Genomic DNA, 15,465 nt, shown 5'->3' with positions numbered 1-15,465 from the left:
AATCGAATATGTAGGTTGAAACACAATCATCAACTGAAACAGAAACAGCTGGACAGCGGTACAAGAATGAGTGTCTGCAGGCAACAGTGAAGCATGGTGGAGGTTCCTTGCAAGTTTGGGGCGAGAAGAATTGATACTGTTTTGAAGGCAAAGGGTGGTCACACCAAATATTGATTTGATTTAGATTTTTCTTCTGTTCATTCATTTCTTCTGCTCATGCATTTTGCTAATTGATAAAAATAAATATTAATGATGAGTTCTATTTGATGATGAGTTAATGTCATTCTCTCAACCCTGGTCCTGGAGACCCTCTGTGTATTCAGTCTTGAGGAATGTCTTGTCTTGATGAATTAAGTTTCTTGAAAATGTGTTGAAATTCAACTGTAATTATGCAGTAAGATGTATTTCAACACAATGCTGTTGCAATTTGGCAGGAGTAAACTTTCACAGGTTTCAACACTCAGCAAATTGGACCAAACTGATTTCATCTGTCAGCTTGTAACTGAATCAATGAAAAATGTAAGCTCAATTGGAATAATTTGCCATATAGTACACTCAGCACAATATATGAAAACATAAGTTGGTCTGATTGCTTAAAATTCCTTGGATTTGAATGTGGGACGATTATTTTTTATAACCATAAATTTATGGCTTAATGTAGCTTTGAGGGTGAATTTGTAAGGCTGGAAATCTGGCATTATCACTCAGAGCTGGTCAGCTTGCTGGCTTCCTCTGGTATTGTGGCATATGTGGCTGTAAAGTAATTTAACCCAGGAGCATGCACCATTAACCCCTACTATCTCCGCACGCATACGGGCAGGAACCTGTGGGGGAAGACTCAGGCCTCCAGCCGTAAAACTCGTTACGACGGGGCAACATCCTTTACGGCACGGGAAGGTTTCAGAGGGCACAGCCTGTTAGGCCCTGACCTTCTCCTGAACCCCCCTTCATTGCTCTCTCCCTCTTTACTCAGTCACTAAATGATGTGTACAGCATTGGATGTTTCATGACAAAGTCAGTTTAGATAATATTCATGTTTGGTATTATTCTGATTGTTTCAGTGCGACTGGTGCAATGGTTTTATTTCTGCAACCCTGTACATCATAACCAACCAGGAGAAGCTGTGTGGAGCTCTGCCCCAGTGAAAGCCATGTGCCTCAACCCCCCTGCGCTTCCTGGGGAGGCGTGGCTCCAAATTACAGATGGGTGACCCATTTTTAGGGTTAACATCAAAGGCCAGATTTTGGATTTAAGGACAGCAAACTAAGCAATCTGGGAGAATGCAATCAGCCTCCCGTGCACACAGTGCACGTAATTTCTACGTACAGGGTGTCTGTAGCCAGACTCCCGTATGTAGCTTTAATTACCAGGTATGACTTTTAAGACTCCGTAATTTGGTTTCCGTTGTAATGTTTTTTGATTTGGAACTAGTATGCAATTATGTGTATGTAACCTGCCTGGTAAAATAAATTGTTAAAACTTGATCTGTTTGGTTTCGCTTACTGACACTCAAAGTTATACAGGGAATGCGTGGTTTACCCCCTCGAACTGGTCTAGGGAGGATGATTATTTCCACTTAATGTATCACGGCGTATAGCACCCGTAGACCTATGTTGGTAAATCCCTCGCCTCGGCATGGTAGTTCATTCATGTCGAGCACAGCCGTAGCTAGGTTGGTCTGCTTGGGTCCCTAGGCTGTAAACAGATATACCCAAGAGTAGCTATTCCTGCGACCTCTGATGACTACAGATAGCTAGTCAGTTCGTGAGACGTGCACATTACGCGCGATGTGACATGCGGCGGTACCAGCAGAGGACTGTTCGGAGAGTAAATCTCAGTACAGGATTCCTATAGCGATCAAGTCAAAATTATAAATACGACATCCACTAAATGTGGATAACTAATCTAAATTATCATTCTAAAATGGAGTCAGATGAACGAAGGTGAATCTATTGGCCCTATTGTGGAGATTCTTGGTCAGCCCGGACCAGTGAAGAGCGGAAGGCAGAGTGGTACTCCTGTCTTTGTATCATGGTTTATTTATTGGCTGATCTAGACTCTCTGCATAGGGGCCACTCATTTTTAACCCTATTAGTATTCTTTCAGCAACACCAGAAGGACGAGCACGCTGATACCTTAGCGTGGGGTTTTACAAATTGTCTTTCAATCATGATAAAAAGTCAAATTAAGAGCAACTTGCATCTAATTAAGAACAATTAGCAGCTCATGACAATACATAGGTTTTTACGATGGTTGCAAAAACCAGTCTACACAGTGTATCCCAGGCGCAAGGTTGAGAAACACTCAGTTTAAAACAGGAAGTTAAAACTTGAGAAACATCTTTATGAATCTAGCATGCAGAAGTTTTCCACGCCTTAAACAGTACATTCTGTTCCTGGTCTTTTTCAGAGCAGATATATTCCAAATATAAATGTAACTACTAATGTGACACATTCATGAAAAGAATACATACTTTTCCATTTCTGGCCACAGTGCGGATAACAACAACAAATTATTTTAAGTTATTAAGTTTTGGAACATTTGGGACTAATGAGTGTATATGCAAACACATATCATTAATGGTTGAATTTTCTGCAGAAAAAGAAAATGTTCTTTTTTTTTGTAAATGTATCACTAGGGAACGTTATGTGCACATAAGAATTTCTCTTTGTGGTCCACACATTAAAATGTGTTTTTTAGACTTCTACTGCTGTAGCCTATCCACTTAGAGGTTTGATGCGTTTTGTATTATGGAAGAAACAAATTGTAGACACATATATAGTATATAGATACTGTATATGTGTCTACAATTTGTTTCTTACATAATCTTGCATTGCACCTAAGAAATATGTTGTCCAGCAGCTTTGCAGAGCTTGATGTTGCTATGAAGAATGAGGTGAGGTGTTTGTAGCCCAGTAGGGGGCTGTCTTCCCTCTGTACAAAAGTATACCTCAGTGCCATTGACATTGATAGGAGCTCTGGTGAAATTTTAAACCAAAATTCTGATTAGTACCCTGACAACTGTATTTGAACCAGTTATCTTCTTGACTAGTGTAGGAATTTGGTCCTTTGTGAAGGAAAACATTTAGTCCAAAATTCAGGCTAATAACTATTTATTAATACAGCAAAAATAGTCTTAATTACAGTATGAAGTATACCGGGTAAAAGCAAGGCAGGGCAATTACAAAGAAGTGTTGTGTGGGTGCAAGCTTTATACCCCACAATGCAGGTTTCTGTCCCTGATTGGGTGACAGGCAGACAAACATTACATTATTGGCATTTGGCAGACGCTCTTATCCAGAGCGACGTACAGTTGATTAGACTAAGCAGGAGACAATCTTCCCCTGGAGCAATGCAGGGTTAAGGGGCCCAAAGGCTGTGCGGACCTTATTGTGGCTACCCCAGGATTAGAACCACCAACCTAAGACCAACCTCTCATTTCCCAGTCATTTACCTTAACCACTACGCTATAGGCCACCACAAACAGTGTCCCGTATGCCTGTGATATTGGATGAAACCAGATGGTCATTGTCACCAGAGGAGACGGTAAACTCCTGTCTCACATCCATTCATCACCCGGGCTTCCTCCCTGGTGGTGCTGGCTTTGATCCTAACTCCCCTTGATCGTTGAGTGTGGTTGATGTGTTAGGTGGCTATCCAAGAGCACAAGCAGGAAATGTGTTCTTCCCCACGCTAGGAGTGGTCATTTTGTGGCCATCAATAATGTAAAATTAAGTATTAAGTATCTTATTTTGGCATCTCCAGTCCAACCTGAAGCTGGAATGTCCAATTAATTACAGTGGGCTCCGGAATTATTGCATTGACAGATTTACTTTATTTGATTTTTATTATTTAATATAATTGTGAGAGGTATCAATAATTTTGGCACCTTTTCAGAAAAAATTAGAAAAACATTTAAACATAAGAGTAAATGCATTCAAAATGCGTTTATTTTTCCCATCTGTTTACTGACATTAGTCCACACAGGACAATCAGACAGTCTCAGATGGTGCAGCATCCTCTCCAAGGCAACAGCTCACTCGGTCAAGATATATGCAGCAAGCAGGCACAGGAGCATTAGCAGAACTGAAATCACAATATTCAGTCATGAAATGTGTGCAATTATTGCTACAGTGCAACATATACTATATTGACAAAATTATTTTACCAGATGGTTTGATCCTGGTACTGATCACTTCAGGGGTAGTTGGTTCACCTGGGAAAAATGGAAAACAATGACATCTCGAGTATACATTTTCATACAGGAGACTCACCAAAACATCAAAACACACAAGGCACTTTAAATAGAAAAGAATAGTCTACTTTTGGTGAAGCATCAACTTCATGGCCAAATGCTTTGTCTGAACTGAGCCCAGGTTCGATGAAAATGTCTGCTACAGTAAGAATTTGATGGAGACCTTTGGCATTTCACCTGCAGGCCTACAGTGCAACATATACTATGTTGACAAAATCCTTTTACCAGATGGTTTGATCCTGGAGGTGCCGGCTTTCACTTCACTTGGTTCACCTGGGAAAAATGGAAAACAATGACATCTCGAGTATACATTTTCATACAGGAGACTCACCAAAACATCAAAACACACAAGGCACTTTAAATAGAAAAGAATAGTCTACTTTTGGTGAAGCATCAACTTCATGGCCAAATGCTTTGTCTGAACTGAGCCCAGGTTCGATGAAAATGTCTGCTACAGTAAGAATTTGATGGAGACCTTTGGCATTTCACCTGCAGGCCTACAGTGCAACATATACTATATTGACAAAATCCTTTTACCAGATGGTTTGATCCTGGAGGTGCCGGCTTTCACTTCACTTGGTTCACCTGGGAAAAATGGAAAACAATGACATCTCGAGTATACATTTTCATACAGGAGACTCACCAAAACATCAAAACACACAAGGCACTTTAAATAGAAAAGAATAGTCTACTTTTGGTGAAGCATCAACTTCATGGCCAAATGCTTTGTCTGAACTGAGCCCAGGTTCGATGAAAATGTCTGCTACAGTAAGAATTTGATGGAGACCTTTGGCATTTCACCTGCAGGCCTACAGTGCAACATATACTATGTTGACAAAATCCTTTTACCAGATGGTTTGATCCTGGAGGTGCCGGCTTTCACTTCACTTGGTTCACCTGGGAAAAATGGAAAACAATGACATCTAGATTATGCATTTTCATACAGGAGACTGGAGTTCTCACCAAAACGCACAAGGCACTTTAAATGGAAAAGAATAGTCTACTGATTTGGTGAAGCATCAAGATTCATGGCCAAATGCTTCATCTGAACTGAGCCCAGGTTCGATGAAAATGTCTGCTACAGTAAGAATTTGATGGAGACATTTGGCATTTCACCTGCAGGCCTGCATAGACCAGGTGGTTCTACTGCAGGTGTTTTATATGTTTCAGTGCCACATTGTGACCTAAACTTTTGTTTTGTTTTGTTTGTATATTGTTGAAGGAATGTGCCTGTTTTGTAATGGTTTCATTTCAAAAGCAGGATTACGATGATGACCCTGTAAATGTATTGTTTTGTACATAAACAGTAATGACGAGTTGAAACATTTAAATTAGCATAAAAGTAAATTTGTTGTGTATTATATTATGCTTTTGTGTGGGTATGTGTATGAATTTACCAAATGATAAATCTCTTCACTTACCGTTTTGATCTTTTGGAGGAACATCTAGGAAAAAGCCAAAAAAAAAAAACATCATACTGAGAATAAGTGCCATTTCGAAGGGGACTCGGGGTTGCATATTAATTTAGATTATTACAAGAGAAATATCAAATCAAGGCTGAGATTCAAACAAAATTTCTTCTTAACTTTGACGGACAAATAAATTCAACACATTTTCTCAACCTCAGAATGTGTTGAATTTCCCCCCCAAAAAGGTCCGTTCATTCTTCCTCAAAGTTAAGTACAAATGTTCTTTCAATCCCAAAACCCATAAAAAACCCATAATCCATACTGTTGCTGGTCAGCAATATGATCAATGTTTTCATTGCCAGCACATTTTCTTCTCCCAATATAGGAGGACAACATGAATGAAATTATATGGAACTCTTAACCCAGCACAATTGAAGAGTATTACTAGTATTAGAGTACCTGTGCTGTAGATTCCATTAGTACTGGAGTGTTCTGTTGGCTTAGTGGAGGTGCAAACAAGGGTTGCTAAAGGAAAAGGAAATTCACATTTCTTTAGACAGGTCAGGTCTTAGGGTCTGTAGCCCAAATACAGGAAAACAAGGTTAACATACACACACACACACACACACACACACACACACACACCAATACACACACATACACGCATACACAATGTATTGTTCAAAAATGTTTTCTAAGCAATTTTATGAAAGATGTTGTTTCCCATGTTTCGAGCATCAAATGTGCCCTTTTTAGTTCTTTTTGTCAAGGGCTGTATTGTATTGTATAATTCCATCAGAAGATATAGCATAAATGAAATAAAACTGAATCATTTGCATAGGCTTAAGGTTCACCTGGTTTCTCATAATCAAAGGTCATTTCTCATAAGCATACTACCTAGTTTATCAATTACAGTAATTCATATGTAATTCATAGGTGACCTGTCTCATTTATGTATTACATTTTTGTTATAATTGCACACAAGCATTGTTTTGATACTGAGTTACAATTCTCCACACAGTTAGCATAACAGCAGTCTATGTGTACCAAACTGTGAAAACATTTTTTTGAATCAGTTTCTCACTCAGGCTCAACCACCAAACAAGTGGGTAGACAGATTTTATTTTCAGACTTGTTTGCAGTCTTTTGGTAGTTTTTGGTGTACTGTGCATGCCAGTGTAGAGAGTTGTATGAAGAGTTTAGAAAAAGTTAACTTGGTTAACATCCAGTCACTCTAAATCTTACAAATCTGAATCAGCAATACCTCCATAAAGCACGAGAAACAATACGCGCCACATCTTCCTGTTAAAAAAGAGATCATTTTTACATGATTAGTTGAGTGAAAGCACAAAGCTTTCTATAAGCAACGTTATTTGTGATGGAATCCATCTTTTCATTTTTTTATGTTACATGTATCTGTTCTGTAAATGCATTTACTCCCAATCACATTACACTTAAAAGTAAAAATAAATGTCATCGCGTCTCAAGAACTGCATCTATGGAATGTAGTTTTTCCATGTGTACCACACAGATTGCACTCAGAACTAGTTTATTGGCGTTTCTTCTCTGAGTTTGAAAATGGCGACGGAACAATGGATGATTTTGCCCTCCTCAGAACATTACGTATCCTGTATACATCAGCTTTCCAGAATGACAAAAATCAAATAGGATGCTATGCAGTTGCTTTGTCTCCTATAAAAGTGAAGCAATGCTGAGTAAAATGTTATATTGACCTGTAGTTGTTTCCTACTCGAGCTGAAAAGTCTGACCGCGTGTCCTTCGGGCTGCATGTAAGTTCAAACTGTACCTTAGTCCTACCTCCTGACCCTCCCTTTCCGGTATCCCTGTCCCTCCTGATTCACCCTCCCTATCCCTCTTGTCTGACCCCAAAAAAAAAATTGGAATTGAATTACCCTTATGATGACTGTATGTTTAGCACAGCATGTGTATTTTACTAGTTATGGATGTGTTGCTTTAACTTGTGGAAGAAGCTATGCACTTAAATGTAAATGACTAAAATGTAAAATGTAAATGTAAGTCATGCGTGTACATGTACATAATGGAATAAAACCTTCTGGTGAATCTTTGTGCTTTGTTTAAAACAGTGCAAGGTGGGGTGTCTCGGTGGCGCAGCCTGTAGCGCCCTAACCGCATGCTCATTGCGGGCCGTGACGCCGGCGGTTTGAATCCGACCGTCTGACATTTGTCACATGTCTTCCCCCCTCTCTCGCTCCCATTCTTCCTGTCTCTCTTTACTATATACTGTCCTATAAAGCTGAAAAAGGCCTAAAAAATATATTTTTAAAAATAAAAAAAAACAGTGCAAGGTATGGTAGCTTAATATAGCATACTTACAATTTCCGGAATTCATTTGATCGTAATTTTTTCTTTGCTTCTCTCTTCTGGCAGTCAACTCCATTGCAGTGGTGTTGGCATTTTCTGTCTGTCCATTTTTGTTTATTTAAAAAAGAAATTATGTTTTCATATTCTGTTGTTTGAGTTTTGCTGGAACTTTCTCTCGACCTGTGCAGGCTAGATCCATGTTGTACAAGAACATATCTGTAGGGTTTTGAGTGAAAAAGGCTCCAGACTTGAATCAGGTGGCACTCACCTCTGGCAGATGTCTCCCAAAATGTGTTTCATTCCTTTACATTACTTTCACCAATCATATGCCTTTACGTGATGCCTTTGGTGTTGTTTTGCTGTATTGTGTTCTTCTGATGTCCATTGTATTTAAAACCCAGGAATGCTGAATCTCCCATCTGTCAAACAAATGTACCCTTGTTTACCGATAAAGAAACCTTGAAATTTTGAGGAAAATAACCATGGGTTTAAAAGAGGCAATTCTCTTCAAATGGTCGGTATCTCCCAAAATGTTTGATGAAAACAGCTCCAGATTTGAAGCAGGTGGCTCTGGGTGCTGCAGTCTCCCATGAAAAGTCCTCCTTTTCAGAACTATCTTCTGTGTCCCAATCCCTTCACTGAAGATAGTGGGAATACTGTATAAAGGGGAAAATAAATAAAATGTACAATAGCGAGGCAGTAAGACAAATGAAGTGAATGTGACTGCTTAGCTTCAATCTTCAAAATGCAAGTGAGACAAGTTAAACCAGAAATAATGCTGCACCCAGTAACTCAGATGCAAATCAAAGTTTTACATTCTCTTCCTCAAACCACACCAAACATTCCATGCATTAATTTGCTGAGCTTAGTTTGTTGTTTTATCAGATGATTACACAACACTCAAAATCATACACTCATGTACCAAGCAAACTGTTCTCTAATTCTCTACTTTCAGCACAACTCTCATTAATGTAATTTATGGTATTCACATGGAAAGCACTACTAATCAAGATGCCGAACACAAATGACCAATTGGCCACATTACCACGGGTATGTCCGCCTGTATTGGTGAACAAGGGTTGCCAATGCTGCAGTGAGAGGTAGAGTGAATGAGGCAACCTTGCCCCCTATACAATACGGCAGTGAGGGGCAGAGTGAATGAGGCAACCTTGCCCCCTATACTATACTGCAGTGAGAGGCAGAGTGAATGAGGCAGCCTTGCCCCCTATACTATACTGCAGTGAGAGGCAGACTGAATGAGGCAGCCTTTCCCCCTATACAATACTGCCCATCCCTTTCTCCCTTTTCTGTGTATCTCCAGGAGTCGTGCAGGGTGCGGTACCGCCTTCAATGGCAAGCACCTGACTGGAGGCTGATAACAGGTCGCCTTGTGGCTTCATGGGGTGTCTTGCGCTCCCTTTTTCTTCTCCTCCCGCGCCAGGCTGGGCAGCTGGACCAGTCGTTCGTTCACCTGTTTGCCGGTATTACACTGACGATTCACACCCCAGGTTTCATTCTCACATCCACACACTTTACTTATGAATACGCTACACTCAACTGTTGCTTTTATGTCGAAAAAATTACTTGTCGGTGGATAATTTGTTCAATAATTAAATGTAACAAGTGATTCATGAGGGCATTCGTTTGTAGAGAGTTGCAGAAAAAGTTTGACAATTTGCAGCATACAAACAAGTGAAAAGTGTTTCTGGTTTTGAGAGATGTGTTGGTCCTCTGAGAGCTGAAGTAATCATTTGGGAATGGTTTCCAATTTTGGTGTTTCTTTTTTTGTGTGCGTTAGTATAAAAGAACACATTTGAGATTTCCAAATATTCAGTTTCCGAAAGATTTAATTTTACAGAGACATTTTTGTATTTAATGTATTTAATTTAAAGAAGTAACATATTACTATAAGAAATTGACTACTTTTTACTTAAAAACTTGATCAAGGCTGTCTGAGATCAGAAGCAAGGAGCCAACCAAAGTCTGCAGAATAACTGTGGCAAGTTCTCTGACATGGTGGCACGGGTGGTGCAGTGGGTAGCACTGCCGCCTCACAGCAAGGAGGTCCTGGGTTCGGATCCCTGTCGGCCGGGGCCTCTCTGTGCGGAGTTTGCATGTTCTCCCCGTGTCTGCGTGGGTTTACTCCGGGTACTCTGGTTTCCTCCCACAGTCTGAAATCATGCAGGTTAGGCTGATTGGAGAATCTAAATTGCCCCTAGGTGTGAGAGTGTGTGAGAGTGTGTGAGAGTGTGAGAGTGTGTGTGAGTGTGTGAGTGAATGGTGTGTGTGCCCTGTGATGGACTGGCAACCTGTCCAGGGTGTATTCCTGCCTTTTGCCCAATGTATGCTGGGATAGGCTCCAGCCCCCCTGCAACTCTGTTCAGGATAAGCGGGTTAGGATAATGGATGGATGGATGATTGTGCGACGGAATTACACAATACAGTTCATTTTACTTTATTTACTACTTGCATTATTTAATTGCATTGACAGATTTACTTTATTTTATTATTATTATTTAATATAATTGTTAGAGATATCAATAATTTTGGCACCCGCACCTGCAATTTTCAGAAAAAATGAGAAAAACATTTAACATTAAGCATTAAAGTTTATTTTTCCCATCTGTGTAAAGACATTAGTTCCAGTCTGTCTTACAATCAGATAGCCTCGGATGGTGCAGCATTCTCTCCGAGGCAACATCTCACTGTGTCCAGATATATCCAAAACGAGCAAAAAGCAGCACCAGGAGCACTAGCAGGCCTGAAATCACAATATTTAGTCCTGAAATGTGTGCAGAGGCAATTATTGCTACAGTGCAACATATACTATGTTGACAAAATCCTTTTACCAGATTGTTTGATCCTGGAGGTGCTGGCTTTCACTTCAGTTGGTTCACCTGGGAAAAATGGAAAACAATGACATCTAGAGTATGCATTTTCATACAGGAGACTGGAGTTCTCACCAAAACACACAAGGCACTTTAAATGGAAAAGAATAGTCTACTGATTTGGTGAAGCATCAACTTCATGGCCAACTGCTTCATCTGAACTGAGCCCAGGTTCGATGAAAATGTCTGCTACAGTAAGAATTTGATGGAGACATTTGGCATTTCACCTGCAGGCCTGCATAGACCAGGTGGTTCTACTGCAGGTGTTTTATATGTTTCAGTGCCACATTGTGACCTAAACTTTTGTTTTGTTTTGTTCGTATATTGTTGAAGGAATGTGCCTGTTTTGTAATGGTTTCATTTCAAAAGCAGGATTACGATGATGACCCTGTAAATGTATTGTTTTGTACATAAACAGTAATGACGAGTTGAAACATTTAAATTAGCATAAAAGTAAATTTGTTGTGTATTATATTAAGCTTTTGTGTGGGTATGTGTATGAATTTACCAAATGATAAATGTCTTCACTTACCGTTTTGATCTTTTGGAGGAACATCTAGGAAAAAGCCCAAAAAAACCCCATCATACTGAGAATAAATGCCATTACGAAGGGGACTCGGGGTTCCTTGGCTTTCTGTGCATTCTGCCCCTCGCCACGGGCCCCTGTCACTCTCAGGCCCTTCAGCACGGACTGCAGCGCGTCCACGTTCCGCACGGAGTCCATCTGGTCCCGGTCCGCCCGGATCTCCTCCACCCAGTCCAGGTAGGCCTGCAGCAGGCCCAGGTCGTCCACAAAGTCCCCGATGATGTGGAGCTCCGGCCTGCGTCGCCTCAGCTCCCCCAGCCTGTCCTTCCCAGCCTCGCCGATCTCGTTCCCCACCAGGCTGCGAACAAACCGCAACCTGTTGGGCGGCCTGTAGCGTAGTGGTTAAGGTAAAGGACTGGGACACGCAAGGTCGGTGGTTCTAATCCTGGTGAAACTACAATAAGATCCACACAGCCATTGGGCCCTTGAGCAAGGCCCTTAACCCTGCACTGCTCCAGGGGAGGATTGTCTCCTGCTTAATCTAATCAACTGCATGTTGCTTTGGATAAAAGCGTCAGCCAAATGGTAATAATGTAATGTAATCCCCACACTGGAAACATGTCTCTTTTAGTCATGTAATGAGACTTCAAATCTTCTCTTTTTTTCTCTCTCAAGTAGAATATTAGCTGATTTTAAGTTATTTTTGTTTGGCAAGGGGAATTGCCTTACCCCGGACGGGCCCATTCACATATATTGAAATTAGTAAAACCGTCTCACCTCATCGGCAATCAAAAAAGTAATTGAAATAAGATTTTAAGTCTACATATAAAATACTTTTTTGACCAAATTATATTTTGTGTTTTGCAGTGTAAGGAGTTGTTTTCATATGCTCACATACTTCTCAAACCATTTTAATATTTGTATTTTTAGACGTGTTTGCTGAGAGGGCATGTCCAGTAGTTGCCCGCACCCAAATGCAAAACCTAAAGCCCCGGTGGTTGTGACTGGCAGCTGAACAAAAAATCTAGCTGCCAGTAAGATCATTTATAATAGTTTGTTATTTAGCTCACAATTTTATCCAAAGCAACTTACAGTTGATTAGACTAAGCAGGGGCCAACAAGACGTTTCAGTTTGAAAATATTAGAGCTGGTTGAGATAATAGTAGCCTGTCCAAAAAATGTATATACAACATAAGACGATACACTATTTGGCTTTTTTCTTTCATCACCGTATGCTTTAGTAGAAAAATCAACTAAAGCAAAACTACTCATTTGTTATTTGCCTTTAAATAAGATTGAAAAATGGAACAAAGCTGTTGATTACTTACTTACAGCAGTACTTTGATTTAAATTTCACTGTACATGCCGCACCTGACAAGTCACACCTTGAAGGTGAGTCACATAGCTCTGAGTTGGCTCTAGGCACAATAGTGAGCCATTGGTTTAGCTAACTTGCTTGCAACATGCTAAACAAATGAAATTTCAAACATTAGCACGTTACCATTGTTATTGGGTATGCTGTTGTTATTGGTGTTCATTTGAGCTGACTTGAAGTTCAAGTGCATAAGATTGGCACTGATCTATATGAATAAAGTTCATTATTATTATTATTATTATTATATTATAGAATACTTGTGAAAATCCCCCTTTTGCTATAATTTGTCTGTTTGGCAGTGACTGTTTGTACAGTCCACCAACACTATCTCCCTCCGTCTGTAGTTTCTCTCTCTGTTTCTCTCCTTTCACTCTTTCTATCTTACTCTCTCCCTCTCCTCTCTCTCCACCTCTCTCTCTTTCTCTCCTTTACCCTCTGTCTCTCTCTCTCAATTTCTCCCCCTCTCTCTCTCCCTCTCTGTCTCCTCTCTCTCCCTCTCTCTCTGTCTCTCTCCCTTTCACTCTCCCTCTCTCTATCCCTCTCTCTATCTCTTTCTCTCCCTCTCCCTCCCTCTCTGTCTCTCTCTCTCCGCCCTCTCTCTCTCTCCCTCCCTCCCTCTCTTGTCTTACGTGAGGGTCTTCAGGGTGGAGTTCTTGGTCAGGCACTTCACCATGGTCTCTGTTCCTCTCTCCGTGATGCCAGTGATGTCCAGGTACAGCTCCTCCACCGTGACGTTGTGCTCCAGGGCCGGCCAGAGCTCCAGAACGCCCTCCGACCCCAGGCTTTTCCCGCATATGCTGAGCAAGGGGATGGGGAAAAAGAGGGAGATGGACACAGCCGTGGCCGAGGTGGATTAGACTGTCCAAAGCACTGCACAATTGATGCTTCTCATTCACCCGTTCACACACACACCAACGGCAATTGGCAGCTATACAAGCCACCAACCAGCTCATCAGGAGCATTTGGTGGTTAGTTCTCTTGCTCAGGGACATTTTGACACACCCAGGGCGAGATCGAACTGCCAATCCACCTACTGCCAGACGACTGCTCTTACCTCCTGAGCCAATGTCACCCAATGTTTCCCAATGTTGCAGGCTGTGGAAAGTTAATTGTGTGACACAACACTTTCCACATCTCTGGGCTTGTAACTCAGATGGTTGTGAGTTCAATTCCTAGCTTGAATATTTCCATTTGTCAAGCTTGTGTAAAGTGAGTGCATGTGAAAATGTGATGTGAATGGAAAAGGCTTTGAACCAAAAAGAGGGGGAATTATAATGATGGAGAGATGGTGTGCTTAGGATCCTAAGAAAGAGAGAGTGTCATAGTGTGTATGTGTGACTGTGTCATTCAAAGTCCCCAAAAGCTACTTACAACAGCTTCTTCACCTGACAGTCCTCCGATTTCAGAACTGCAGATTCCAAAATGGCTGCCTCCTGATCCAAACAGTTGTAGCGCAAACTAGAAAAAGTCAATAGAAATTAAGCACTCATCCATCTGTAAGGCTTCAAGCTCATTTATTACCTTTACAATGTACTATTATTACTACTACTGCACCTGTTGTTGCTCCTGCTACTACTACAGCTACTGCTGCTGCTGCTACTACTATTAATACTACTGCTGCTGCTGCAATTACTACAACTAACTACTACTATTACTAATAATATATTTTCACACACATTGTCAGTTAGATTCACGAAGTGGAAGAGGTTCATGGGTGCTCACAAGAGGCTCTCACAGCGGTGCAGGATGGGCCCCAGCCGGTGCAGGCCACGGTTCCCGATGTTGGAGTATCCCAGGTTGAGTTCGTCCAGGCGATGGGGGGAGAACTGCAGCACGTAGTACAGGGTGGCACAGTCCACCACGCTTAGCTTCATCTTGAACAGGTTGAGCCTCTTGATCTCCGGGGCCACCACCTTGGTCACCTCGTCCACGTGCAGCTCTGTCAGGCAGTGCAGCAGGTTTAGGGTCATCTGGTTGGCCAGCTCCCTGGTCTTGATCTGGGTTTGAAACCAAACCCCCAGCTGGGTCAGGAGATCCTCCTTGTCCAAAGGGTCTGGCTCCATTTCCGGCCAACTGGTCACCCATCCGAGCCTTGACCACCCCCATGAAGAATCTGGTGAACATCTGCAGGTTCTCCACCCTGGTCTGGTCTGGGTGAAAGTCTGGGGCAAGGAGTAAGGGAGGGGCTGCTGATGGGAGGAGGTCCCCAAAGCACCAGAACTCAAGCCCCTGGATGATGTGCTGGGGGCTGGTGAGATTGACAGTGCAGTACAGGGTGGCCAGATGTTCCTGGACCGTCAGGTGGAAGAACGCAAACATCTCCACCTTCTCCTCCTTCACAGGGACCAGGATCTGGCTCAGAAAGGTGCTGCGCACCTCCTTGGGCTCCAGCCCAAAGGTCTCTAGGTCCGCCCGCTCGAACATTATCTTGCTCCTCAGGAGGTTTTCGTAGGCTAGCTTGCCTTATCCAAAGCGCTGTACAATTGATGCTTCTCATTCACACATTCATACACACACTCACACACCAACAGCGATTGGCTGCCATGCAAGGCGCCGACCAGCTCGTCAGGAGCATTTGGGGGTTAGTTGTCTTGCTCAGGGACACTTCGACACAGCCCGGGCAGGGGATCGAACCGGCAACCCTCTGACTGCCAGACGACTGCTCTTAC

At 41.8% G+C, this 15,465-nt stretch overlaps 1 protein-coding gene across 4 annotated transcripts; it reads right to left on the bottom strand.

The window, feature by feature from the left end:
* Window positions 1–10,123: 10,123 nt before the first annotated feature.
* On the bottom strand, window positions 10,124–14,866 carry LOC133128566 (nucleotide-binding oligomerization domain-containing protein 2-like). Of its 4 annotated transcripts, none has more exons than XR_009708767.1 (6): window positions 14,519–14,866; window positions 14,168–14,254; window positions 13,426–13,593; window positions 11,428–11,809; window positions 10,857–10,904; window positions 10,124–10,178 (listed from the first exon to the last, which is right to left on the bottom strand). XR_009708767.1 is itself a non-coding variant. In XM_061242199.1 (5 exons), exons 1-4 carry the CDS (start codon window positions 14,857–14,859, stop codon window positions 11,452–11,454), a joined length of 954 nt encoding a protein of 317 aa, XP_061098183.1. In that variant the 5' UTR covers window positions 14,860–14,866; the 3' UTR covers window positions 10,597–10,904; window positions 11,428–11,451. The 4 variants fall into 4 exon arrangements, 2 of the variants coding, with proteins under 2 accessions (XP_061098183.1, XP_061098200.1); XR_009708766.1 differs by lacking the exon at window positions 10,124–10,178 and adding an exon at window positions 10,597–10,768; XM_061242199.1 differs by lacking the exon at window positions 10,124–10,178 and having other exon boundaries at window positions 10,597–10,904.
* Window positions 14,867–15,465: the final 599 nt, after the last annotated feature.

The sequence above is a fragment of the Conger conger genome, chromosome 1 (genome assembly GCF_963514075.1).
Source record: "Conger conger chromosome 1, fConCon1.1, whole genome shotgun sequence".
NCBI classification, from domain to species: domain Eukaryota; kingdom Metazoa; phylum Chordata; class Actinopteri; order Anguilliformes; family Congridae; genus Conger; species Conger conger.
Note: the sequence above shows the minus strand (reverse complement) of the source record. Positions and strands in the feature narration are given on the sequence as shown.